This window comes from Pseudorca crassidens, chromosome 3 (assembly GCF_039906515.1).
Source record: "Pseudorca crassidens isolate mPseCra1 chromosome 3, mPseCra1.hap1, whole genome shotgun sequence".
Classification (NCBI taxonomy): domain Eukaryota; kingdom Metazoa; phylum Chordata; class Mammalia; order Artiodactyla; family Delphinidae; genus Pseudorca; species Pseudorca crassidens.
The window spans coordinates 126163019-126189555 of NC_090298.1; the positions used below are offsets into that span (position 1 = coordinate 126163019).

At 47.5% G+C, this 26537-nt stretch overlaps 2 protein-coding genes across 6 annotated transcripts in view; one reads left to right on the forward strand and one right to left on the reverse strand.

The window, feature by feature from the left end:
• HMGXB3 (HMG-box containing 3) overlaps positions 1-19836 on the forward strand; it is a 59519-nt gene extending 39683 nt beyond the window's left edge. For 4 of the 5 annotated variants that reach the window (XM_067732241.1, XM_067732242.1, XM_067732244.1 and 1 more), the window contains 7 exons: positions 8620-8751; positions 9673-9857; positions 13427-13646; positions 14890-15023; positions 15794-15910; positions 17405-17614; positions 18553-19836. In XM_067732241.1, the coding sequence (XP_067588342.1) occupies positions 8620-8751; positions 9673-9857; positions 13427-13646; positions 14890-15023; positions 15794-15910; positions 17405-17614; positions 18553-19020 (1466 nt within the window). In that variant the 3' untranslated portion in view covers positions 19021-19836. Of the gene's footprint in view, positions 1-8619; positions 8752-9672; positions 9858-13426; positions 13647-14889; positions 15024-15793; positions 15911-17404; positions 17615-18500 lie in introns of all 5 variants that reach the window. The other variant, XM_067732245.1, reaches the window with a different exon arrangement.
• A 150-nt stretch (positions 19837-19986) lies between these two features.
• The window catches only part of CSF1R (colony stimulating factor 1 receptor), a 30320-nt gene continuing 23769 nt past the window's right edge, over positions 19987-26537 (reverse strand). The window contains exons 14-21 of the mRNA XM_067732249.1: positions 25977-26139; positions 23846-23937; positions 23659-23756; positions 22868-22990; positions 22677-22788; positions 21953-22052; positions 20962-21070; positions 19987-20872 (exon numbers count right to left, since the gene is read on the reverse strand). Of these exons, the coding sequence (XP_067588350.1) occupies positions 20744-20872; positions 20962-21070; positions 21953-22052; positions 22677-22788; positions 22868-22990; positions 23659-23756; positions 23846-23937; positions 25977-26139 (926 nt within the window). The 3' untranslated portion in view covers positions 19987-20743. The remainder of the gene's footprint in view (positions 20873-20961; positions 21071-21952; positions 22053-22676; positions 22789-22867; positions 22991-23658; positions 23757-23845; positions 23938-25976; positions 26140-26537) is intronic.

Consider the following 26537-nt stretch of genomic DNA (forward strand, 5'->3'; position numbering starts at 1 on the left):
TCTTTTTTATGCATTGTATTCGGTTTGCTAGTGTTTTGTTGAGAATTTTTGCATCTATGTTCATCAAAGATATTGGCCTGTAGTTTTCTTTTTTGGTGGTATCTTTGTCTGGTTTTGGTATCAGGGTGATGGTGGCTTCATAGAATATCTTTGGGAGTGTTCCCTCCTCTTCAGTCTTTTGGAAGAGTTTGAGAAGGATCAGTAAAAGTTTCTCTTTGTATGGTAGAATTTGCCTGTGAAGCCGTCTGGCCCTGGACTTTTGTTTGTAGATAGTTTTTTAAATTACATATTCTATTTCAGTTCTAGTGATTGATCTGTTCAAAGTATCTGTTTCTTCTTGATTCAGTTTTGGTGGGCTGTATGTTTCTAGAAAGTTGTCCATTTCTTCTTGGTTGTTGAATTTGTTGGCATATGATTGTTCATAGTATTCTTTTGTGGTTTTTTGTATTTCTGTGGTATCAATTGAGATTTCTCCTTTTCTGTTTCTTATTTTGTTTATTTGGGTTCTCTTTTCATCTTGGTGAGAATGGCCAGAGGTTTGTCAATTTTGTTTACCCTTTCAAAGAACCAGCTCTTGGTTTTATTCATTTTTTTTTTCTATTTTTTTAAATCTCTATTTTATTTCTTCTCTCATCTCTATTATTTCCTTCCTTCTGCTGACTAGGTTTTGTTTGTTCTCATTTTTCTAAGTCTTTTAGGTGGTAGATTAGGTTGTTTGAGATTTTTCTTGTTTTTTGAGGAAGGCTTGTATAGCTGTGAGCTTCCCTCTAAGAACTGTTTTTGGTGCATCCCATAGATTTTGTATGGTTCTGTTTTCATTGTCATTTGCCTCAAGGCATTTTAAAATTTCCTTTTTGATTTCCTCATTGACCCATTGGTTTTTTAGTAACACGTAGTTCAGTCTTCATGTAATCGTCTTTTTTCTCATTTCTTTTCCTGTGGCTAATTTCTACTTTCATGCCATTGTGGTCAGAGAAGATGCTTGCAATAATTTCTATACTCTTAAATTTGTTGGTTAGTTTTATGCCCTAGTATGTGGTCAATCCTAGAGAATGTTCCATGTGCCCTCGAAAAGAATGTGTATTCTGAGTTTTTTGGATGTAATATCCTGAAATAATCAAGTCTAACTGTTCTGTTGTATCATTTTGAATCTGTTGCCTTATTGATTTTCTGTCTAGAAGATTTGTCCATTAATATGAGTGGGGTGTTAAAGTCTCCTACTATTATTGTAGTCCTATCAATTTCTCCCTTTATGTCTGTTAATATTCTGTGTATTTAGGTGCTCCTGTATAGGGTGCATATATGTTAATGAGTGTAATATCCTCTTGTGTTGATCCCTTTATCGTTATATAATGTCCTTCTTTATCTTCTTTATGGCCTTTGTTTTAAAGTCTGTTTTGTGTGATATGAGTATTGCGACCCCTGCTTTCTTGTCATTTCCATTTGCATGAAATATCTTTTTCCATCTCCTCACTTTCAATCTATGTGTGTCCTTTGCCCTAAAGTGGGTCTCATAGGCAGCATATTGTAGGCTCTTGTTTTTTTTATTCCAGTCTGCCACTCTGTCTTTTGATTGGAACAGCTAATTCATTGACATTTAAGGTAATTATTGATAAATATGTATTTATTGCCATTTTAAACCTTGTTTTCCTCCTGGCTCTATTTTTCTTTTCTGTTCCTTTCTTTTTGTTTTACTTTTTGTCATTTGATGATTTCCTTTTATTTTATGCTTGTGTTCTTTTTGTTTTTTGTGAATCTATTGTATGTTTTTGATTTGTGGTTACCCTCTTTTTCAAGTACATTAACACCTTCCTATATCCGCTTGCTTTAGACATATAGGGTCAAACACATTCTTAAAAAAAAGAAGCTAAATTTTTTTACTCTTGTCCCCCAGATTTTATGATTCTGATGTCCCTTTTACATCTTCATGCCTATCCTCTTGCTGTTCCTTGTGTTTATCGTCACTTTCACAAATAGATATTATTTTTGATGTGTATACTGGCTTATTTAAGTGATTTACTTTCCAACTGTGATTTCCTTTTTCCTATATCTTCTTGCTTTTTTATTTAGAGAAGACTTTTCAATATTTCTTTTAGGGTAGATTTAGTATCGCTGTATTCTTTTAGTTTTCGCTTGTCTGAGAAATTCTTTATTTCTCCTCCTATTCTAAATATGATAATCTTGCTGGGTAGAGTATTCTAGATTGCAAATTTTTCCTTTTCAAGACTGAATATATTTTGCCACTCCCTTCTGGCCTGCAATGTTTCTGTAGAGAAATCAGCTGAAAGCCTTATGGGGGTTCCCTTGTGATTAACTCTCTGTTCGGAGTATTTTGTGTCTCCATACAAATTTAAAAATCTTTGTTCTGGTTCTGTAAAAAATGCTGCTGGTAATTTGATAGGGATTGCATATTGAATCTGTAGATTGCCTTGGGTAATATAGTTATTTTGACAATATTGATTCTTCCATCCAAGAACATGGTATATCTTTCTATCTTTTGTGTCACCTTCAATTTCTTTTGACAGTGTCTTATAGTTTTCAGAGTAAAGCTCCTTTGCCTCCTTAAGTAGGTTTATTCCTAGATATTTTGTTCTTTTTGATGTGATCGTAAATGGGATTGTTTCTTTAATTTCTCTTTCTGATCTTTTGTTGTTAGTGTATAGGAATGCAAGAGATTTCTGTGTATTAATTTTGTATCCTGAAACTTGACTGAATTCATCAATGAGCTCTAGTAGTTTCCTGGTAGCATCTTTAGGATTTTCTATATGTAATATCATGTCATCTCCAAACGGTGACAGTTTTACTTCATTTCCAATTTGGATTGCTTTTATTTCTTTCTCTTCTCTGATTGCCATGGCTAGAACTTCCAAAACTTTGTTGACTAAAAGTGACGAGAGTGGGCCTCCTTGTTTTGTTCCTGATCTTAGAGGAAATGTTTTCAGTTTTTCACTGCTGAGTATGTTATCTGTAGGTTTGTCATATATGGCCTTTATTATGTTGAGCTATATTCCCTCTAGGCCCACTTTCTAGAGAGTTTTTATCATAAATAGATGTTGAATTTTGTCAAAAAAATTTTTTTTGCATCTATTGAGATGATCATATGGTTTTTATTCTGCAGTTTGTTAATGTTGTGTATCACACTGATTGATTTGCAGATATTGAAAAATCCTTGCATCCCAGGGATAAATAAATCCCCCTTGATCATGGCGTATGATCCTTTTAATGTATTGTTGAAGTCAGTTTGCTAGTATTGGGTTGGCCAAAATGCTCGTTTGTGTTTTTCCGTAAGATGGCTCTAGTAGCCCTTAGTTGTCTTTAACTTCATTCAAAACAATTCTGTTAGATTGTATCATGACAGCTGTCATATCAGCGTTCATTTAAACAAAAACTTATCAGGATTGTTGAATTTTTGTGTAGCCATTTTAATATTGAAGATGGAAGAAAAAAGCAACATTTTTGGCGTGTTATGCTTTATTATTTCAAGAAAGGTAAAAACGCAACTGAAACACAAAAAATTTGTGCAGTGTAGGAAGAAGGTGCTATGACTGATCGAATGTGTCAGAAGTGGTTTGCAAAGTTTTGTGCTAGAGATTTCTCGCTGGACGATGCTCCATGGTTGGGTAGACCAGTTGAAGTTGATAGAGATCAAATCGAAACATTAATTGCGAACAGTCAACGTTATACCATGCGGGAGATAGCCGACATACTCAAAATATCCAAATCAAGCATTGAAAATCATTTGTATCAGCTTGGTTATGTTAATCACTTTGATGTTCGGGTTCCACAGAAGCCAAGCAAAAAAAACTTTCCACATGCAGTTCTCTATTTAAACAATAAAAACGTTGCAGTTTTTAAAACAAATTGTGACGGGCAATGAAAAGTGGATACCGTACGATAATGTGGAACGGAAGAGATCATGGGGCAACCACCACCAAAAGCCGGTCTTCATGTAAAGAAGATGACATGTGTATGGGTGGGATTGAAAGGGGGTCCTCTATTATGAGCTCCTTCCTGAAAACCAAACGATTAATTCAAACAAGTACTGCTCCAGTTAGACCAACTGAAAGCAGCATCGACAAAAAGCGTCCGGAATTAGTCAACAGAAAATGCATTATCTTCCATCAGGATAATGCAAGACCACATGTTTGATGACCAGGCAAAAAATGTTACAGCTTGGCTGGGAAGTTCTCATTCATCCACTGTATTCACCAGATGTTGCACCTTCAGATTTCCATTGGTTTATGTCTTTACAAAATTCTCTTAATGGAAAAAAATTTCAATTTCCTGGAAGACTGTAAAAAGTACCTGGAACAGTTCTTTGCTCAAAAAGGTAAAAAGTTTTGGAAAGATGGAATTATGAAGTTGCCTGAAAAATGGCAGAAGGTAGTGGAACGAAAGGCTGAATATATTGTTCAAGGAAGTTCTTGGTGAAAATGAAAAATGCGTCTTTAATTTTTTTCTTAAAAACTGAAGGAACTTCTAGGCCAACCCAGTATTTTGTTGAGGATTTTTGCATCTTCATCAGTGATATTGGCCTGTGGTTTTTTTTGTTTGCTTTTTGTTTTGTTTTGTGGTATCTTTGGTTTTGGTATCAGGGTGATGGTGACCTCAGAATGAGTTTGGGAGTGTTCCTTCCTCTGCAGTGTTTTGGAATAGTTTCAGAAGGATAGGTGTTAACTCGTCTCTAAATGTTTGATAGAATTTGCCTGTGAAGCCATTTGGTCCTGGACTTTTGTTTGTTGGGAGTTTTTAAATCATAGTTTCAATGTCAGTATTTGTGAGTGGTCTGTTCATATTTTCTATTTCTTCCTGGTTCAGTCTTGGGAGATTGTACCTTTCTAAGTATTTGTCCGTTTCTTCTAAGTTATCCATTTTATTGGCATATAATTGCTTGTAGTAGTCTCTTATGATCCTTTGTGTTTCTCTGGTGTGAGTTGTAACTTCTCCTTTTTCATTTCTAATTTTATTGTCTTGAGCCCTCTCCGTTTTTTTCTTGATGCATCTGGCTAAAGTTTTATCAGTTTTGTTTACCTTCTCAAAGAACAAGCTTTTAGTTTCATTGTTCTTTTCTATTGTTTTCTTTGTTTCTATTTCATTCATTTCTGCTCTAATCTTTATGATTTCCTTCCTTCTACTAACTTTAGGTTTTGATTGTTATTCTTTCTGTAGTTGCTTTAGGTATGTAAGGTTAGCTTGTTTATTTGAGATTTTTCTTGTTTCCTGAGGTAAGATTGTATTGCTATAAACTTCCCTCATAGAACTGTTTTTTCTGCGTCCCATAGGTTTTGGATCATCGTGCGTTCATTTGCGTTTGTTTCTAGGTATTTTTTGTTTCCTCTTTGATTACTTCAGTGATCCATTGGTTGTTTAGTAGCATATTGTTTAGCCTCCATATGTTTGTGTTTTTTTAGTTTTTTTTCTTGCGATCGATTTCTAATCTCATAGCATTGTGGTTGGAAAAGATGCTTGATATGATTTCAGTTTTCTTAAATCTACTGAGGCTTGCTTTGTCACCCAACATGTGATGAATCCTGGAGAATGTTCCATGTGTACTTGAAAAGAATGTGTATTTTGCTACTTTTGGATGGAATGCTCTCTGAATATCAATTAAGTCCATCTGGTCTAATGTGTCATTTAAGGCCTGTGTTTCCTTATTGATTTTCCGTCTGGATGATCTGTCCGTTGATGTAAGTGGGGTGTTAAAGTCCCCACTATTAAATTGTGTTACATTGATTTCTCCTTTTACGGCTGTTAGCATTCGCCTTATATATTGAGGTGCTTCTATGTTGGGTGCATATATATTTACAATTCTTATATCTTCTTTTTGGATTGATCCCTTGATCATCTTTGTCTCTTGTAATAGTCTTTATTTTAAAGTCTATTTTGTCTGATATGAGTATTGGTACTCCAGCTTTCTTTTGATTTCCATTTGCATTGAATACCTTTTTCCATCCCCTCACTTTCAGTCTGTTATGTGTCCCTAGAACTGAAGTGTGTCTATTGTAGACAGCATATATATGGGTCTTGTTTTTGTATCCATTCAGCCAGTCTGTGTCTTTTGGTTGGAACATTTAATCCATTTACTTTTAAGGTAATTGTCAATATCTGTGTTCTTATTGCCATGTTGTTAATTGTCTTGGATTTGTTTTTGTAGGTCTTTTTTCTTCCCTTCCTCTTTTGTTCTCTTCTTGTGATTTGATGACTAACTTTAGTGTTGTGTTTGGATTCTTTTTTCTTTTTTGTGTGTGTATCTGCTGTATACTTTTGGTTTGCTGTTACCATGTGGTTTTGATATAGCAGTCTATATATAAACAAGATTGTTTTAACTTCCTGGTCTTTTAATTTCAAGTGCATTTCCAATATCCTGCATTTGTACACTCCTCATGATTGCTGGTTTTGATATCATATTTGTGTGTGGATTATTTCCCAGCCTTACTGTATGTTTACCCTTACCAGTGAGCTTTCCCATTTGTAATTTTCTTGTTTCTAGTTGTGGTCTTTTCTTTTCCACCTAGAGAAGGTACTTTAACATTTGTTGCAAAGCTGGTCTGTTAGTACTGAATTTTCTTAGCTTTTGCTTGTCTGTAAAGCTTTTGATTTCTCCGTCAAATCTGAATGAGAGCCTTGCTGGGTAGAGTATTCTTGGTTGTAGTTTCTTCCCTTCCATCGCTTTAAATATATTGTGCCATTCCCTCATGGCCTGCAGAGTTTCTGCTGAAAAATCAGGTAATAATCTTACGAAAATTCCCTTGTATATTATTTGTTGCTTTAAATATTTTCTCTTTGCCTTTAATTTTTGTCAGTTTGGTTACTATGTGTCTCGGCATGTTCCTCCTTGGGTTTATCCTGTATGGACTCTCCGCTTCCTGGACTTGGGTGACTGTTTCCTTTCTCATGTTAGGGAAGTTTTCAGCTATATCTCTTCAGATATTTTCTCAGGTTCTCTCTCTCTCTCTTCTCCTTCTGGGACCACTATAATGCAAATGTTGGTGCATTTAATGTTGTCCCAGAGGTTTCTTAGACTGTCCTCATTTCTTTTTATTCTTTATTCTGTTCCGCAGCAGTGATTTCCACCATTCTGTCTTCCAGCTCACTTATCCATTCTTCTGACTCGCTTATTCTCCTATAGATTCCTTCTAGTGTATTTTTTATTTCAGTTATTATATTGTTCATCTCTGTTTGTTCTTTAGTTCTTCTAGGTCTTTGTTAAACATTTCTTTTATCTTCACCTGTGCCTCCATTCTTTTTCTGAGATCTTGGATCATTACTCTGAATTCTTTTTACTATCATTACTCTGAATTCTTTTTTGGGTAGATTTCCTTTCTCCACTTCACTTAGTTGTTCTGGGGTTATATCTTGTTCCTTCGTCTGGGACATATTCCTCTGCTGTCTCATTTTTGTCTAACTTTCTGTGAGTGTGGTTTCCATTCCACAGGCTGCAGGGTTGTAGTTCTTCTTGCTTTTGCTGTTGCCTCCTGGTGGATGAGGCCAGTTTGCAAGGCTTGTGCAGGCTTCCTGGTGGGAGGGACTGGTCCCTGCACATTGGTTGGTCTAGCTGGGTCTTGTCCCTCTGGTGGGCAGGGCTGTGTCAAGGGGTGTGTTTAGCAGGCAGCTGTGTGCTCAGGAAGATTTTAGGCAGTCAGTCTGCTGATGGGTGGGGCTGTGTTCCTGATCTGTTGGTGGTTTTCCCTGAGGCATCCCAGCACTGGATCCTGCAGGTTGCTGGGTGGGGCCGGGTTTTGGTGAGAAAATGGCAGCCTCCAGGAGGGTTCATGCCAATTAGTACTCCCCAGAATTACTGCCACCAGTGTCTGTCCCCGCAGTGAGCCACAGCCGACCTTGCCTCCACAGGAGACCCTCTAATACCAGCAGGTAGGTCTGGCTCAGGGTCTTAGGAGGTCACCGCTTTTTCTCCTGGGTCCTGGTACGCACAAGACCTTGTGTGCACCCTCTGAGATTAGAGTTTGTTTCCCTCTGTCCTGTTGAATTCCTGCAGTCAGTCCCCTCTGGCCTTCAAAGCCAGATGCTCTGGGAGCTCGTCCTCTCATTCCCAGACCCCCAGGCTGGGGAGCCTAACGTGAGGCTCAGAACTTTCACTCCTGTGGGAGAACCTCTACGATATAATTATTTTCCAATTTGTGGGTCGCCCATTTGGCAGGTGTGGGATTTGATTTTATTGTGATTGCTCCCCTCCTACCATCTTGTTGTGGGTTCTACACTTTCTTTGGATGTAGGATAGCTTTTTTGGGTAGGTTCCAGTGGGTTTTTTTGTTGATGGTTGTTCCAGCAGTTAGTTGTGATTTTGGTGTTTTTCGTAAGAAGAGATGAGCTCATGCCCTTCTCTTCTGCCATCTTCTAGGCAAGGTTTCTGAGCAGCTCCTGCATGCTGAAAAGGCTACTCTGTGCTCTGGGTACAGTGGGATCCAATTAAACAGTTTCCTTCACAGCTGCTTGTAGGTTACCAACTAGCAGGTGACCTCTAGTTTTGTATTTTATGAATGTACCACAATTTATTTTTTAATGTTCCCCCATCGGTGGGCATTTAGTTAGTCTCCTGTTTTTTGCAGTTGTGGATGTTGTTAACAGTGAATGTCTCTGTTGCCATTTTTTAACCTGCAGGTCTCTTTAATGTGGGAAACAAGCTGCTAGTGAGCCTGGACTTGCTTTTTGCAATCCGAAACCAGATCAAGCTGGGAGAGGACCCCAGAGTATCCATCAGCACTCTTCTGAAGTCAGTGCAGGATCAGACAGGTAAAGGTTGGCTTCCTCCGTTTCCCCAAGGTTAGTTCTAAGCTCCCTGGGAATTTTCAGTGATGGGCTTTCGTTAACATAATTACCTTGGAGGAGAGTCTGATACTTTGAAAAGAAGACATTCTTGACTTCCTGACACACTCTCCTCTTGAATTTTACGAATGCCAAACTTTGGAAAGCATGAGTCTTTCCGTGTATCCAGAGACCTTCAGCACAAGATTAAACAGACTTCATAGAAGCTCATCCTTTGGTCATAGGTAGACTTGGCATTACTACATGCTAAGCAGACTCATTCTGAATACACAGCCTCTGGAGGTCTGCTCCCATTTCCTAGGCTCATGCTGAGACATGAAGGTGGGCACCACCCTCCTTATTATTAGAAATTATTTTTCCCTTTGCTTTCCTCATTTCTTTCTGTTTATGCTTTTCCCATCCCTTCCTACAGAATCCAGGCCCCCTGCCCCTTCCCTGCTATGAGGTCAGATGGAGTAGAGGAAAGGTTCTAGGGTCAGACAGGTTTGTGTTTGAGTCTGCACTATACCACTTAGTGGCAGTGTGGTTTTGAGTAAGTTATTCTCTGTGCCTCAGTTTTTCCAGTTATTCAGTGAGGATAATAATACTCTTGGCTCATAAAGATGTGAGAGTTAAATGAGAGAATGTATTCAAAGCTCTCAGCATAGCATCTAGGTCCTAGTGGGTGCTGAGTACAGGGCAGCTATAACTCTCATTGGAATTGCCCTTTGAGTTGCTACCCGAACACCTGATGGCTAGGGTGCTTGACCCTTTGGTGGTTAGTACTCTTGGGTGTTCTTAGGAGAGAAGCAGTCTTGCAGAATTGCTATTCTTGCTGGCCATTGCTCATCCCCTGTGGCCTCCAGGTCTTCTTCTGTGAACTTCTCAGAGCTCTTGCTCTCCTTCTAGAGAAGACTCTTACCTCAGAGGAGCTGAGCCAGCTGCAGGAGCTGCTGTGCAATGGCTATTGGGCTTTTGAGTGCCTCACTGTCCGAGACTACAATGACATGATCTGTGGCATCTGTGGTGTGGCCCCCAAAGTGGAAGTTGCCCAGAGGAGTGAAGAAAACGTGCTGGCACTAAAGAGTGTGGAGGTAAGTGCCTCTTGGTCACCACAGGTGACCTTTAGAAATGTCTGCACACTTTGGCAGCCACCTTCCTACATGGTGTTTCCAGGAGCAGATGGCTCTAGTTCTTTCCTGGGTGAGGTGAGTAGCTTTTTCTTGCCAGTTCCCAGGCTTTCATCTAAGGCAGGCCAGGCGGAATGGAGGCACCTGTTACTTATTCAACAACAGATTTATTAAACGTGAACTCTAGGTGCACTTTTCAGGCATTTGGGAAATGGCAGTTAAACCCACGGAGTTTTTGAGCTCATGGAGCTCACTTTCTGATTTGGGGAGACAGGACACAAACATTAATAATTGTGTATATTATATTAAAATACTATTAATATATATTATGTGTAATACATTAATTTAAAGTAACAATAACAGTAAGGCAGGGTAAGGAAGAGAGCAGTATTGTGGGAAGAAGGGGCTCCTGCTTTATAGAGGGTAGTCGGGGAAGTCCTGTCTGACACAAGGGCATTTGAGTAGAGCCTTCTGAAGCCCGTGTAGTTTTCAGTGGGAGGAATATTCCAGGCAGAGGGAGCAGCAAGAATGGGATCTGAAGAGGGTTTGCTGGGCGTGGTTGAGGAACAGAAAGGTGGCCGATGTGGCTGGCTCTGTGAGCAGGGTGTAGAGTGGTTGGATATGTGAGGTTCAAGAGGCTATGGGTGGCCCGGGCCATTGTAAGGACTTCCACTGAGTGAGATGGAGAGCCCGTGAAGGGTTTTGAGGAAGAGTGGACTGATCTGACTTAGGTTCTTAACTAAAAAATGTTCACACAAAGATAACACCAAACTCAGATGGCTTTATACATTAATTCTAACAACTATCCAAGGAATAAGATTCCAGTCATAGAAGAATAGCAGAAGTGGATATAAGTCATTGTGTAAGACCATATAACTGAAAACAAAACCATACATTCAATATAAGCTGAAAATTTGGGCTGATAGTACTCATGAATATAGATGTCAGAGTTCTGAATAAGATAATTGCAGAACAAATCTAACAGTGAGTAAAATAAAGTCATGACTAAGCTTATCCCAGGAAGGCAAGATTGTTTCAACATTAGAAAATATACTAATGTAATTCAGTACTTAGAAGTTTAAAGGAGAAAACCCATATGATTATTTCACTGGATGTCTAAAAAAGGCTTTCTTTTTTATTCAGCGCCCATTATGATAAAACTCTTCACAAACCAAGACTAATAGGGAAAATTATTTAACCTGGTACAGGGAATTTTTCAAAAATTCCATAGGTGAACTCTTTCCCATCATCATGCTGAGAGGTCTGTGTGCCTGCATAGGTGTGGAGTGCCCCGTGAGCATGCTAGTAGTAGCTTTCCATGTCTGAACTCTACCACAGTGACTCTGTAAGCACTGGACCTGCAGCTCACTTGTTTGCCACCGGGGGTGGTACAGGACCTCTGGAGAAAAGCTCTGGTGTATTTTGACACGGCCAGCTGAGCATATGAGGGATTTAATGCATATTCCTCTTTCTCTTCCCAATTAAAAAAATAAGTACATACGGTGATCAAATAGTTCTGTTTTGAGGGTGGTGGTGTATAATGAGATATATGAAAACAAGCATAATGCTACTGGAGCCTTCGAAGTGTTCCCTGTAGGTAAAATGAACTAAAAAAAATTTGCTTTTGTGTGTTATCTCACAAAGAGGCTGTTTCTAGACTCATTCAAATCTGCTTGTCTAATGGAAATATTAATAGTGCAGCTGTGATTTATTGAGCATTTTATTACATATACCAAGTTCTTACTCTGTACTCAGTGCATTACTTTCTGGCTGACTTCTCAACCCTGTGATATTTTTGTAGATGAAGGGGGCTTGCCCAAGCTCATCCAGTCAGGAAGGGGTGGAGCTGGAATTTGACCTTGGTCTGGCTCCCTCACTCCAGAATCTGAGCTCATAAGCACCACCATGCTCACCAGTACCTCCTGGGACCCTGAGCTCTGGTTTTTTTTTTTTTTTTGCGGTACGCGGGCCTCTCACTGTTGTGGCCTCTCCCGTTTCGGAGCACAGGCTCTGGACGCGCAGGCTCAGTGGCCATGGCTCACGGGCCTAGCCGCTCCGCGGCATGTGGGATCCTCCCAGACAGGGTCACGAACCTGTGTCCCCTGCATCAGCAGGTGGTCTCTCAACCACTGTGCCACCAGGGAAGCCCCTGAGCTCTGTTTTTTTACACACATCTGGTCACAGGCTTTTGGCTCTTGGCTCTCTAGAATAGACAGAAGCCCGCCTCCCTGCAAAAACTCACATATCCTAGTCCTGCCTGGTACCCGCCTTGTTCTGATCAAGGCTCACTCCTCACTGAATGAAGTAGCATTCCCTTCACTTTCCATATGCTTGTCTCTTCTCTTCTTTGTTTCTGGGTGTTTCTTTCTAGAGACCAGGACTTTTTCTCCCTTTTGTGTGTGGAGTGCAGAGTTGGGTAGTGCGTACGAGGAGAGCAGGCTGGGGGTGTTCTAAAGTCAGTGAAATAAAACAGAAAGGTATTGAACAAAACAAACGTCCACGAGGAGATTGTAGGGTTGGGCACGCCTCTTGGGGACTGGTAGAGGAGGACCCTCTGGACTGATAAGAGACGTCTCTATGTGGAGCAATGGTTCTCAGAGTTTGTGGGCATAAGAATTACATTGGGCAATGATTTGCAAACTTTAGTGTGAGAGGCTTGCTGGGGCCCACCCCCAGGGTTTCTGATTCAGTGGGTCTGGAGTGGGCTGAGCATTTGCATGTCTAACAAGTTCCCAGGTGCTGCTCATGCCACAGGTCCACGCTTTGAGAACCACTCACCTAGGGAATCTTTTAAAAATGCAGCCTTAGGGATTTAGTTCATACAGATGGAGGTGCAGCCCGGATATCAGCATTGCTGAGTATCGCAAATGATTCTGATGAGGTAATAGGATCAGGGTCTCACTCTGAGGGCTGCATAAGAGTGCTTACAAGAAGAAAAATTGAGTAGCGCAGTGCTAAATGTCTACAGTAGGTCAGTACATGCTGCACGTAGAGGAGATAGCCATGTGCTGGCATGGTCTGGGAGAACCTTCGGGAGGAGGTGAGGGATCAACAGGGCCTTGCAAGTGGGTGGAGTGCCACTAAGTTTTATTCTGATGATTCCTGCCAGCCAGGCATAAGGATTAAGGGCTTGGGCTTTGGAACAAATCTTTGTTCCCGTTCTCGTTCAGACTGCCCCTCGCTCCAGTGCTCTCACCTCAGGCACCCTCGGGCTTGTATAGTAGTAGTTAGTTAGTCGGTGTCTGGCACATGACAGGCAGTGGTAGCTGCCCTCTCCTGGCGAGGCAGGGAAGAGGACATGAATAAAGGCATAGACGCAGAAGGGACTTAGGTCTTGGGGAGTGCTGTGGTGTGGGAGAAAGGAATGAGGCCAAGGAGCAGTTTGGCACTAAGATGTTAGATTCGGGGGTGTCCCGGCAGTGAGTGGATGTCTGACTCCTTCCCCCTGCTCAGCCTGTATGGAGAAGGTAGGCTGTTGTGTTGCTGATGTTCTGTGGCTCCTACAGTTTGACCTTTTTGTCCTGACCTTTTAGTTCACCTGGCCTGACTTCTTGGCCTCTAGTGAGGTAAATGTGGAGGACTTTTGGGCCACGATGGAGACAGAAGTGATTGAGCAGGTGGCCTTCCCCGCCAGCATCCCTATCACCAAGTTTGATGCCTCTGTTATTGCCCCCTTCTTCCCACCACTGATGAGAGGAGCTGTGGTCGTCAACACTGAGAAAGACAAAAACCTGGATGTGCAGCCAGTACCTGGTAAGGCCACCTGGTAGCTGGGGTCAGGGAAGGGTCCCATCGCGTATGGAACATTGTCCATGGCAAGACAGCATGTATGGTTGAGGGGGCCAGGCCCACCTGGAGGGCTCTTTCTGGAAAGATAATGACAACCTGTGACAAAATCCCCTGGAGATGAAAGTCATGTGCAGAGTGTTGAAGAGCTGCCAGCCACATTGTATAGGACTGACCCACATAGCCCACTGTCAGCCTTCTGGGATGCCCTACACCGAACAGTGGGAACCCTCTGAAAAAATGCTGATGGTAGGGCTCCAGCCCCAAAGATTCTCACTGAGAGATGTAGGGGGAGGCAGGGAGTCTGCCTTCTAAACAGCTCTTTCACATGGTTTTTTAGATGCTCTGTGCTTATACGTTGAGAAGCCCTGGGCTAGCTCTTTTGAGGGCGTCAGTTTCTGACAACTTGGGTTTGATTCCCAGCTATGCTCCTCAGTGACCATGTGACCTCCACCAAATCCCTTCATTGCCCCGAGCCTCTGTTGCTTCATTTACAAAGAGGGCATGACATTGCTACCCACCACCTGGGTTGTTGTGAAGATTAAGTGAGCTAATACAGTTAGAGTGATGGCCTACTTTTTTTTTTAACTGCAACTCAGAGTAAGCAATAGGTTCTACATCATGACTCAGCGTGATGGTCATGTAAGTAACACGTCTATGTATATCTGTAACTAAAACAACTTTCATAAAGCAGTACTTTCCCTTACCAAATGCAACATGCTTGATTTTCTATTCTATTTCATTTTTAAAATCCTGGATATGATCTGCTAAATTGATTTTATAAGTAAGGCCCCTGCATAGTTCTGTTGATCAGGTTCAGGAACATAGTGTATAAAGAGCATTTTTAAAATGAGAGCTATTACTGTTCCTCATGTTGCTGCAGTTGTGTTAAGAATCTGAGATCATGGTTCTGGAAAAACTTAAAAGGTTAAAAGCTGACCCATTTCAGGGTTCTTTGCATGGGTGCTCTGCAGGGTATCTCCCCTAGATGTTCAAAGGCAGAAAGCTGGCTCTCAGAGACTTCGGGTATCTGTAGAAGCTTAAGACCTGCCTTGAGTCCCCCTCTCCCAGCCCCCAGGGCAGTGCTCAGGGCAAAGCCTGCTCGACTGTGGACCAGGCCCCCTTGTTCCCATCCTCGTGCATGAGGGACTCCGCAGGACCTCAGGTGGCTGGCAGTAGCGCCCTCCCATTAGCACGACGTCTCTTGCAGGCAATGGCGGTGCCTTGGTACGGCTGCTCCAGGAGGGCACCTGCAAGCTTGAGGAGATCGGCTCCTACAGCGAGGAGGAGCTGCACTGCCTGCTGAGGCAGTGTGGCATCCCCTTCGGGGCAGAAGACTCCAGGGTGAGTCTCGGGGCAGCGCTGGAGGTAGGGACTTTGGGAGCAGACTGGTGGGCCATTTTTCTGGGCAGGGATATGAATACCCGTGACTGGGCACTTGTGTTGGACACAGAGTGCTGGTGGGCAGGGAGGCCTGGGAGATAGCCAGCAGCCAGATTGTGACATGCACGCAAGGCCTTCCCATCCAGGCAGTTCCTCTGTTGAGGTAGTGGGTCCAGACTCAGGTTCAGGAATCCAGGCTCTCCTGTTAACTGTGTGTGGCCTCGGATAAGCTGCCTTACACATCTGAGCCTCATTTTCCTTATTTGCAAAGTGGAAATAACCAAAATACCAACCTCATGAAGTTTGCAGTGTCTAGTTATCACCTATCCAGGCTCTTAGAAAACAAGCGCCATGGCGTCCATAGAGAAGGATGTGGAGGGGTGTGTGTATTTTATCCATACATTGTGTACTTCCCTTCATACTAATGTGCTCTTGAAAATCTTATGCTTCAAGTTCAGACCCAAATGTTGGCTCCTCCTTGACACTTTCCCTGCCCTGTAAAAAAATAGAGAGAACCCAGGCCTCAGAGTCTGGCAGCTTGATCAGTCTGGCTGGCTTACAGGGCCTCAGCGTCCCCATATGTACCTAAAGGACATTGGGCTGGTGAGGCTCCAAGGCCCAATCTGGCCTTAACAGTTTATCCATTTGCTTTGAGTGAGCATTTGGTGCTGTGTACCAAGCCTGGTCGCTTAGCATTCACTGCTGTGTTTAATCTTGTCCTTGTGCTCTAGGACCAGCTCTGCTTCTCCTTGTTGGCCCTCTACGAATCTGTTCAGAATGGAGCCAGAGCTCGACAGCCCCCACCTCATCTCACAGGGGGTAAAATCTACAAGATGTGCCCCCATCAGGTAGGAGGATAAGGAGGAAGAACTCAGGGCGCAATTTTCCACGTCAGCTGCCCACACAGAGGATCTGCTTGATCCAGCTCATCCTGGAGCTGGCACTTAGGTCACTGGGCAGCTGTGGAATAGCTCCTGTGGGTCACCACCAGTGAGTGTTAGGCACCCTACTGTACGCTGGCCCCTGCCTCAGCTGTTGAGGGTACAAAGGTGAGCAGCGAAGATGTCATTCCTCCCTGGGTGACCTCATATTGAGAGACAAAGTCACCATGGCTTGTGGCACCAGCTCTGCAGGAACTAGACAAGGACCAGAGATAGAAAGTAGCGGAGAGGGACCTGCTGTCTGTGGGGCAGCCAGAGGAGGCTGAGAGCCCCATGTAAAGCTTAGGAAGGGATGTGACCACTATGTCCTGAGCGGGGAGGGGTCCCCGGAGGCCAGTTCATGTAGAGCTTTGGAGGCAAGAGTAACAGTTTGGGTTTTCTTCTGAGAGTGATGAGAGAGGCCCATTGGATGGTTTGAATGGGAAATGGTCTGATTTGGGTTCTAAGAAGATCACTCCTTAGGCCCGTAGAGAGCATGCACAGGGTAGGCGCCAGGATAGCACTGGGAAGGTTGTGCCCTGTGTGACACAGTCGTCCCAATCCCGGTAGAAAACCCCCTGAACAGTGCTAAATGGGGAAGACGGCTTCGCAGAGCCTCCACTTCACCGAGTGGGGCAGGGCGACTAGCTGTCAAAAGACAGTCAGGTCGTCAACTCCTTCAACAACCCCTGGCAGGTCAGAGCCTGCTCAGAGCCTTGTGTTCATGTGACTGGGGTTCATCTCAGGAGAAGCACTTGACAACACAGGGATGTGAGAGCTGTAGGTCTCGGGGCTGTGGTGGGCCAGTGGTATTACTTGGAGGCGATAGCCAGGACTGGTAGGTGTGAAGGTAGGGAGGTAGAGGCAGAATTCTCCAGTGGACACACAGCTGCCCAGCAGTGGAGTGGTATTTGGGGGATTTGAGGAAGGCTATACCTTCATCAGGGGGTCTCATCTGGACAGCACCATCAGGGTCTGCTCAAAATACAGATGCTTAGACTCCACCTTCAGTGGCTAATTGTGTAGATTTGGAGTGGGACCCAGGAACTTCCTCCTAGCTGCTGGTGCCATGCAGCTTGGGAACCACTGGACTAGCTGGTGTTTGGTGGGGTGATGGGGAGGGTGGGGTTTGGAGGTGATGCCTTGGTGGGTGGGGATGGGGGGGATCTCTCAGCCTCATTGGATGCTCCCAGCTCTTCTCCCAGGATGCTCCCAGCTCTTCTCCCAGGCTGCAGTGAGCTGGCGACTTCATTTAGGGCCAGAAGTAGGAGGGAAGCAGAATGTCACGGGCTCTGGCAGGATGGCGTGACCTCAGTCATAAAACCTGATTGTCCGTCTTCCTGGGAGGAAGCGAGTGGACCTGACTCGGTCTGTCAGCAGATTGGCTTCTTCACCCTGTGCTATACTCCATCTCCCCACCAGGTGGTGTGTGGCTCTAAGTATCTCGTGCGGGGCGAGAGTGCCCTCGACCATGTGGACCTGCTCGTCTCCTCCCGCCATTGGCCTCCTGTGTATGTGGTCGACATGGCCACACCAGTGGCCCTGTGTGCTGACCTCTGCTACCCGGAGCTGACCAACCAGATGTGGGGGAGGAATCAGGGCTGTTTCTCCAGCCCCACGGAGCCGCCTGTGGTGAGTTCCCTTCTGAGGAACTGGGACGCATCCCCCTGGTTCGTTGGGAAGACCTTCTGCGAACCATCCACCACCTTTTTTCTCCACCAGTGTTTTGTCTCAGTGCTCTGGAACCAGCATTTACTCCACAAATTTTTACTGACCCACCCCATGCGTGTGTGTGAGGCCACAGCATGTCATTTAGGGTGCCCAGGGTGACCCCAGGTATCTTGGGGTCAAAGGGGTCACCTTGCAGTTAAGCCTAGAAAATTGCCACCTTTGAGGACACTGTGCATGCTGACATACTAACATGCTGACATACTGAAGGCCCAGACCAGCCCTGTTTTGGCTTTGACCGAATATGCTGTGTGGCACTCCTTGTGTTGTGATCTAGAGACACAGTGGCTTAGAAAATGCTGACCATGTCAACCCCTTTCCTCTAATTAAAAGGGGGAAGTAAGGGCCCGAGGTGAAAATGGACCTGTCGAGTGTCACACAGCAGATGAATGGCAGAGCCCTGGTCTCTGTCTTGGTGCACTGTATCAGGCTGTGGTTCTTAGCACGGGCACATGCCCTTGGCTAGAAGAGACGTTAGGACTGGTAATAGGAAGGGGCCATCATTGTCCTCACTGGCCTTTGCCTTAGTCCATGGGGCTCACTGGGTTTGTAAGGTTGGTGTGAGGCATCTGAGCCTCTTCCTGTTCCCCTGCAGCCCCAGCCTGATTGCTTAGGCAGATATAAATATTAGCTCAGGTAATCCAGCATCTGCTCTGGGAGGTGGCCACTGTTACTGTCCCCATTCTCACATGAGGAAACGGAGGCACAGGGGAGGAGGAAAGGGGGACTTGCCCCGGGAAACGTGTTATGTGGTGACGGTAGGATTTAAACAGAGCTGGCTCACCCACAGCTTGGACCTTAATCTTCCCTCACGTCACAGTGGCTTATCATCTCCCTTGTAGAGCGTGTCCTGCCCAGAACTCTTGGACCAGCATTATACGGTGGATATGTCAGAGGCTGAGCACTCTGTCCAGCACCCGGTCACCAAGACTGCCACACGGCGCATCGTCCATGCAGGCACACAGCCCAGTCCTGGCGACCCCAGTGCTGGGCACCACTCCTTGGCCCTGTGTCCTGAGTTGGCGCCCTACGCAGCCATCCTGTCCTCCTTTGCAGACAGCAAACCAAACAGCGTCCGCCAGCGGCCCATTGCCTTTGACAATGCCACCCACTATTACCTCTACAACCGCCTCATGGACTTCCTCACCAGTCGCGAGATTGTCAACCGGCAGATCCATGACATTGTGCAGAGCTGCCAGCCTGGCGAGGTGGTCATCCGAGACACCCTGTACCGCCTCGGGGTTGCTCAGATCAAGACAGAGACGGAGGAGGACGCTGAGGAAGAGGAGGTGGCCACAGCTGCAGAGTAAGCCGGGCTCTTGTGCAGGGACCGCACCATCTCTCTCAAGCCATAGTAAGGCCCTTGCCCAAGGCAGATCCATCCAGGGGACCAGCTTCTGATGCTGGGACTGACCAAAGAGCTTCCATTTCCTGAGCACGGTGGAGCCCAGGGTCCTTGGTTCTCAACCTTCTGGGGGTCGGGACGGGCACCAGGACACTCTTTGGGTGGCACCATATGTTCAGTAAAGGGGCAGGGAGGCTGAGAGAAGGCAGGTAGCTGCTGGCTTCCCAGGGGCGCCTGTGGGTGGGGGTGGAGGTCCTGGGTGGGCCAAGGCTGCTGAGGTTTCCCTTCCCACCCAGGGACACCGTTTCCAGCCCCTGCGGCCTGTTGCCTTTGACTCGGGGCCTTGGGGGCTTCATTAGCTCCAGGGGTCCTTCTCCCAGAGGAGGAATGCATTCCCTCTGCACCCACATCTGGGGGCAGCTGAGAAAGGGTGAGCCACAACTCTCTTCCAGGCCTAGTCTCCCTGCCCCAAGCTTTGAGGAAGAGGAGCCCCTTCCTCCTTTCCTGGTCACTGCTGCTGCAGCCTGCATCCTCTCTGGACCCTCGTCACAGAGGGGGTGTGGCCCGTGAGCATGATATAACCTGGGGGCAGTAGGAAAAACTCCCTTCTGTGAAGGGTAAGCAGACTGGGCCGTAAGGAAACAGCAGGACTGGCTCAAGTGCCCAAAGTTTGCTTAGGGCACGGGAATTGGCCGCGTTATTTAATTTATTGAGAGGAGTGGAATAGGTGGCTTTTTTCCCCTCCCTCTTCCCCGACCAGAATAAAGTTTATTAAATTATATGGTTTGGGTGCAACAAGAGTCCATTCCAGCCTCATTGTATGCAGCTCAGTGTGGTTGGGCCCCAGAGGTGCTGGGGTTGGGCACTCACCGCGGAAGGATGGACGGAGGTCCCCGGGAATCCGCATGGCACAAAGACCAGAGGCCAGCTGTGTTAATGCTGTTAGTTTAATGCTGACTGACAGAGACATCCCACAGCGTGACTGTTAGTTATGATGAGTCAACCTGGAGCGTGTGCTGCTTGCTTGGTGTGGCCAGCCACACGGGGCCCCTGCCTTCCAGCTCAGAATGGCGGGGCGGGGCCGGACAGAGCACCCCAACCTTTAGCTGCCACCTGGCTCATTGCAGCAATACCAGACCTAGGGTGGGTGGGGCCGTGGAGAGAAGGCTTAGAGGGCAGAGAGGGACAATTAGATTCTTACAGAGGAGTCACCCTGCTCCAAGGGCCTGAACCAAGTGCAGCCCTGAGCACCGGCCTGCTCGCCTTGATCCACTCAGCAGGTGTTCTTCCATTCGGCCAAGGGCCAGGGAGCCTTGTTTTTTCCTCAAGGTTTGGGCAGCTCCTGGGGACTTCAGTCACAAAACCAGTCCATTTCCCTTGAAACAGGAGGGAAGGAGAGGAGGAAGCGGGAACAGGCTAAGAGTGAGCTGGGTATTCTCCCAGTTGGCATAGCACACACGAGGCCACAGCATTGAGAACTGGCGGGGGCGGGGCTGAGCCCCAGCCCCTGACTGGCAGTGATGGCCCAGGCCCTGGGAGTGGGGTTCTCTCCAACCTCCTGTAGCTCCCACATTCCTGAGTTTCAGGGCTGGGCTGTTGAGGGAAATGACCAAGGGCACAGTCTGTGCTCTCCCCATGGTGCCCCATCCATGGAGGAGGGGAGCGAGTACATCCCTGTGATCACCTCCTCAGCAGAACTGGTAGTTGTTGGGTTGCAGCAGGGGCTGGGCAACGTCCCCCTGCTCACAGCAGCCCAGGTGCTCGCTGGAGCTCTCCTCCTCCGGCTCACTGCTGCTGCTTGGTAGGTTGCTGTAGTCCTGGGTGGGGGGGTGTCAGGGGATGGTCAGAACTGATCAGTCAGGCCCAGCTTTAACCAGCCACCCACCCTGAGCCTGGCACCACTCACCTGCTCTCTTCTATCCACTAGAACCTGCTCCTGAAGGAGGGAGCAGATTTGCTGGAAGGTGGGTCTGCGGGTCGGCTCCAGGGCCCAGCAGGCCTGCATGATGCTGTATCTGAGGCAGGACAGAAGCTACTTGTGGGCCTGGGACTCATCATGTCTGTGCATGCACGCACGCACACACACTACAGGGTCCTGCCCCGCAGAGGTCCCAAAACCAAGTCAGAAGTGAGCTTTGCACAAGGCCAGTGCGAAGTCCTTGGTGTGCATTATCTAATCTTTCCAGTAACCCCGGGAAAAGGGGCTTTTTGTCAAAATGGGCGTGGTAACTGAGGAGGAAAAAAGCTCAGAGATGCTCCTTTGCCCAAGCTCCTAGGATGAAGAAGGGGCACTCCTGCTGCCTGCAGGTAGGTTTAAGAGGCCAGTTGATGGTAGGACTTAAGTGGCTGAGGAGCTAGCTGGCTGAGTGCATCCACCTTGGCAGTAAGCGCCTGGGTGGCATATAGGGAGCAGCCGTGGAGAGACAGTGGCTGGAGAAAGATGCAGTGGGTGAGATGGGCCAGCGAGTGTGGGGGAAGGCTGTGGTGAGGGCAGGGAGCCAGTGAGGAGCCTGGGGTGGGCTGGCTGGCGTGAGGCAGTTAAGAGGCTGCAGCGGCTGGCTGGCTATGCTGAGTGAGAGGCTGGCCGCCACCACAGAGCTCCAGGACAGGGAAGGAAAGAGAGAGCCCTCTTGAGGTCATAGCAACAGAGTCTGAGTTAAACATTCATCATCCGTCTTAGGGCCGGCCCCAGCTGAGAGCCCTCTTTGAGAATGTCCCCCGTGCTACCTGGGAAACCAGTGGAAACCCTGAAGTTGATAAAAAGGGGTCTTAGTCCACTGTGGGCAAGTGGAAGCCTGACCCTGGAACGTTGTGGACAGGAAAGACAGGCCACACACCTTCCCATCCACTTCCAACAAATCCTGGGGTATTCTTCCTCCCTGGGGTCCTTCACTTACATGTTCTTTGGGGCAAACGCAGGCTGGGCCATTTGGTATCCGTCCTTCACCAGTTTATAGAACTTGCTGTTCACCAGGATGCCAGGGTAGGGGTTCAGGCCTGCAAAGGACAGGATCATGGAAAAGACCATATTCAGTGCTCACCGTCACCTTCCCCCACACATCTTGGCAGGGCTGGCTGTGCAGGGTCCCAGCTGGACTGCGATAATAGAACAGCAGCTCCGCTTAACAAGTGTTTACTATATGCCGGGCACTGCAAACGGCTTAGGCTTCTAGGACGTTGAAAGTCTTCAGCCAGGCCTCATCACACCCACAAAATCCCAGCACAAGCTTTGGAATAAGAGCTTGGTAGAGGAGTACATTGAAGGGCTTAGCCCAACTTCCTGTGCCTACTGCTCCAGAAATAGGAGCTGTATCTTCAAAGACATGCATGTTTCAGAGAGTGAGGGCAAACAGCATTCTAGGAAACAGCAACTGCACAAGCAGACAGGTGAGGACACCGCCTGGAGGGAGTGCCTGTCGAGGTAGAGGGTGTGCCCCGCCCACTCCGGAGCTGCAACGCTTGGTTTTAAGATACTTCGCCCATCCCTGCACTCTTAGCAGCCCTTGCTCTGCCCTGACCACCAAGTGTCCTGGACTAGCATCCTCCACGAGGTGTAGGACACCATGGGTAACCAAGCACCAGTCAGCCCTACGCTGAGCCTGCACTGCGCCAGCGGCTTACCAAGTGAGAAGATCTCCCAGAGGAGGATGCCGTAGGACCAGACGTCGCTCTGAACTGTGTAGACGCAGTCGAAGATGCTCTCTGGGGCCATCCACTTCACGGGCAGGCGGGCCTGGCACAGCAGACCCCAGTCACCTTGCACCCTGGGTCACCACCCCTCCCCGGCCTGGCCCAGCCTTCCCAGCACTCACGTTGCCCTTGACGATGTAGTTGGAGTCATTCATGATGTCCCTAGCCAGACCAAAGTCCCCAATCTTGGCCACATGGCCACTGGTCAGCAGCACGTTTCTGGCTGCCACGTCCCGGTGGATGCACTGAGGGAAAGCACTGTAGGGTTAGTCTTGACCCCCCCGCTACCTGAGCCCAAGGTGCAGGAGGAACAGCCAGGACCCCACCCAGAAGGCTTGGGGTCCTCCTCGAGGAAGTGGGCATCAGTTTTGGTCCTGTACCCTGGATCCTGTCCCTACCTTCTACCAAGACCCAGGTCTAGGAAAATTTAATGTGGGCATACAGTCAGTGTTGAGAAACCATCATGACTCTGGCCCTGCGTGGCAGGAGCTGCCTCAGAGCTAGATGGTCTGCACGGGCCCAGGAGCAGTGAGCCCTGGGGCTCCTAACAGGAGCAGGAGCTGCCACCCTCAGGGCCCTGCCGTTCCAGGCCCTTCCCTAAACATCTGCACACGTTGTAACCCAATTCCACCTTCATGCCATTCTACGATTGTGCCCGTTTCTATAGGTGTAGAAACCTAGGCTCAGAGAGGTTCAGCAGTTGCTCAAAGCCACACAGCAAGCGGCAGAGCCAGCATTCAGGCTCTAGACTCCCAGGCCTGTGTTGTAAGGAGGACGGCCCCCTTCACACACTCCCTTTTCTCCCCCTTGTCCTCACCCATCCAGCCTCACGGGGTGTTGGCTGCCCCTGCCACCCCCCCGCCCCCCACACCCCGGGTGACCACACATCATAGGGACCTGTTTTCTGACTCACGTTCTTGGAAGCGAGGAATGCCATGCCCTGGGCCACCTGGCTGGAAAAGTGGAGCAGGTCACGCAGCTCCAGCAGCCGCCCGTTCTCCTTGTCCAGGTCTGGTGTGGGGAGAGGTGTCAGGGCGGCCTCCCCACCTCAACCCAAGCAGCCCCTCTCGTCTCCCTCAGCCCTGATACCTCCTCCGCACCTTGCTCAGAGAATGAATCATTTGATGAAGAAGTGGAGACAGGCCTCATCTCCACATAGGTGTCCACACCCTGGCTGGAGAAGCCGCTGTCCCTGCATAGGAGAGGGGACCGCGGGCTGATCAGTGCCTGTCACCGCACTGCCCAGCTCAGGCCTCTCCCAGCCACTCAGCAGAGAAAGGAAGGGACCTCAGGGTCAACTTGAACTTCCCTTTCTGACACCTCCTTTCATCAGTGACCTCTGCTTGGCCATCCAGTGAGGGAGCTTACAACCTGTTCTCTCTTTGGGCAGCTCTACCTGTTAGAAAGTTCTCCACCGTTCCTAATGTTAATCTGCCCCCGGGCTATTCCTCCTCCTGGTCCTCGCTCTGCCCTCCAGAAGCATCTCCCTCTTCTCTGGAACAGCCCAGCAGGGCTTCGAGCATATTCCAGGGCCCCTTCTTTGAGCCCTCTTGTCTACATCACGGCTCTCCCTTCTGGCTGCACATTAAAATCACCCAGGGAGTTCCAGATACTCAGACCATCGAACCAAAGACTTCAGAAACTCCAGGGGTAAAACCCAGTCATTCCCACTTACACGTTAATCCAGGCAACTCCCGTGTGTAGCCAGAGTTGAGGACTGGTCTAGAGCAGTGCCTCTTAAACTTATCCACGTGCATGTGAATCACCTGGGGAATCTTATTTAAATGCAGATTCTGACTCCGCAGGTTTGGGTAGGCCTGAGATTGTACATTCCTAACAGCTCTCAGAAGCCTGTGAGCCTGTGCTTCGGGTGGCTGTTCAGGTTGAGAAGCACTGCTCCACACTGAATAGCCACCACTGCGTCTAATATTCCAACCAGATAGGAGTCAGGACCTCTCAGCTGCTCCCTCTGTGATACAGCTGTGCACCTTGACGATGTCCTTGCTCTCGTGTTCCCAGAAAAACAACCTAGTGCTTTATTTATGGTTTGACCATTAAACTATCCACTCCCTTGGTCTAGAAAGTGTACTTCTATTAAGGCAACCTGGGATCTCATTAGTAGGACTGGTTCACATGCCGTTTGCCCTTGAAATCACCCGACTCGGAATCCTTTCCCCATCTGTAGATTTGAAGATGGAAGCTAATACTTGACTTCAGTTCTCATTTTGAGTTGCTCTGGCCTGAGTTTCTAGCCTGCTGAGGCCCAGCGTGAGCCACCCACTCAAAAGGGTGTCAGAAAATCAGAGAAAATCCTGCCAGCCCCCATACTCGAGGTCACTGGGTGGAGTGAAATGGCCTTCTTCCCCTTTTGCCTCCCCTGGTTTGGTAGCTGACATTGGTAGGATAGGAGCCCAGTGTATATATACCCTTGTTCTGACCCAGCAGCCTGGCCCTGAAGCCTCACAAGCCCCGAGTCCAAGACTCCCAGGAGATCAGTGTAGCTCAGGTGAGCACTGGACAAGGAGTCAACAGAGCAGAATCCAGCCAGGCTCCGCCTCTGCCCTTGACTCATGTGTGACACAAAGGCCACTTCTTTTCTCTGGTTCCCCAATGTGGCTCTGTCTATCTGCCTCTGGGTGGCTTCCAGGAATCACAGCATTACAGAACGAGAGAGCAGAGAGACCCTGAGGGGTTCAACCCCTGATGGCTGGGGGGGAAGCCGAGGCCCAAGTGGACCAGGGACCTGGCCACAGCTATGCTGTTTTGCCCCTGCTCATTCAACGCCCGAAAGACTCTATCCCACTTCTGCATGGCTACTCAAAAGTGGAATGGGTTCCCTCCAGCCCCCGACAGCACATGCTGTGGGAGAAACAGGGCCATTATCCCCAAGATTTGCCCATCGCTGGCGAGGGCCCCGGACGGATCTTGGTTGATCTTTTACGTATGATAAGATAATGATCTCATTAATGCCCATCTCCACCAGACGATGAGCGGCCCATCTTTGCCCTCAATACTCCCAGAACATAGTAGGGGCTCAAATATTTGTTGGATTATGGGAATAAATAGGAGGAAAACTGAGTTGCCCACATGATATGGGTGGCTACTCCGCACAGCACAAACGGGAAGGCGAGGGCCACGCAAGCCACCCAACCCGGAGCTGACTTCGGGGACAGACGTGGGGGCCCCACCTCCCAGTCCTGGCCTCCTTCCTGTCTTTCACCAGGATACTACCTGCGGATGTATTTCTTTTCCAAGTGGATGTTCTTGTAGCCGGTGCCTGCCTTGGGGTCCTGGCCTGGATTCAGGCTGGGTCCCAGCATGGCCTCAGCCTTCCTTCGCAGAAAGTTGAGCAGGTCGCCATAGCAGCAGTACTCGGTGATGACCAGGACAGGGCCTAGAGCAGCCAAGAGTGGGGTCAGTGCACCCCTAACACACCACCCCATGTGGACAGGAACATGGGGCGGGGGCAATAAGAACCTGGACTGGAACTCAGGAGCCCCGGGTTCTAATCCTGCCTGTCTATAAGCAGCCCTCCCTGCTTTCTGGGTGACCTCAGTGACCCAACTGTCTAAAGCAGAGGAACCTCCAAAAAACTGTAGCTGAATAATTCTTTCTTCGAAGGAAATCTGTGACAGTTCCACACAAGTCAAAGCTGCTAGAGGAGAAGAGACTGGAGCGGACTGAGAGTCCCAACAGGCCCTGGGGCACTTCTGTGGGCCCTGTGGTGAGTGTCCAAGCCTCTTTGAGTGGGGGCTTCCTAAAAGGTAGATTTGAAGGGCTTCACTCCAGACC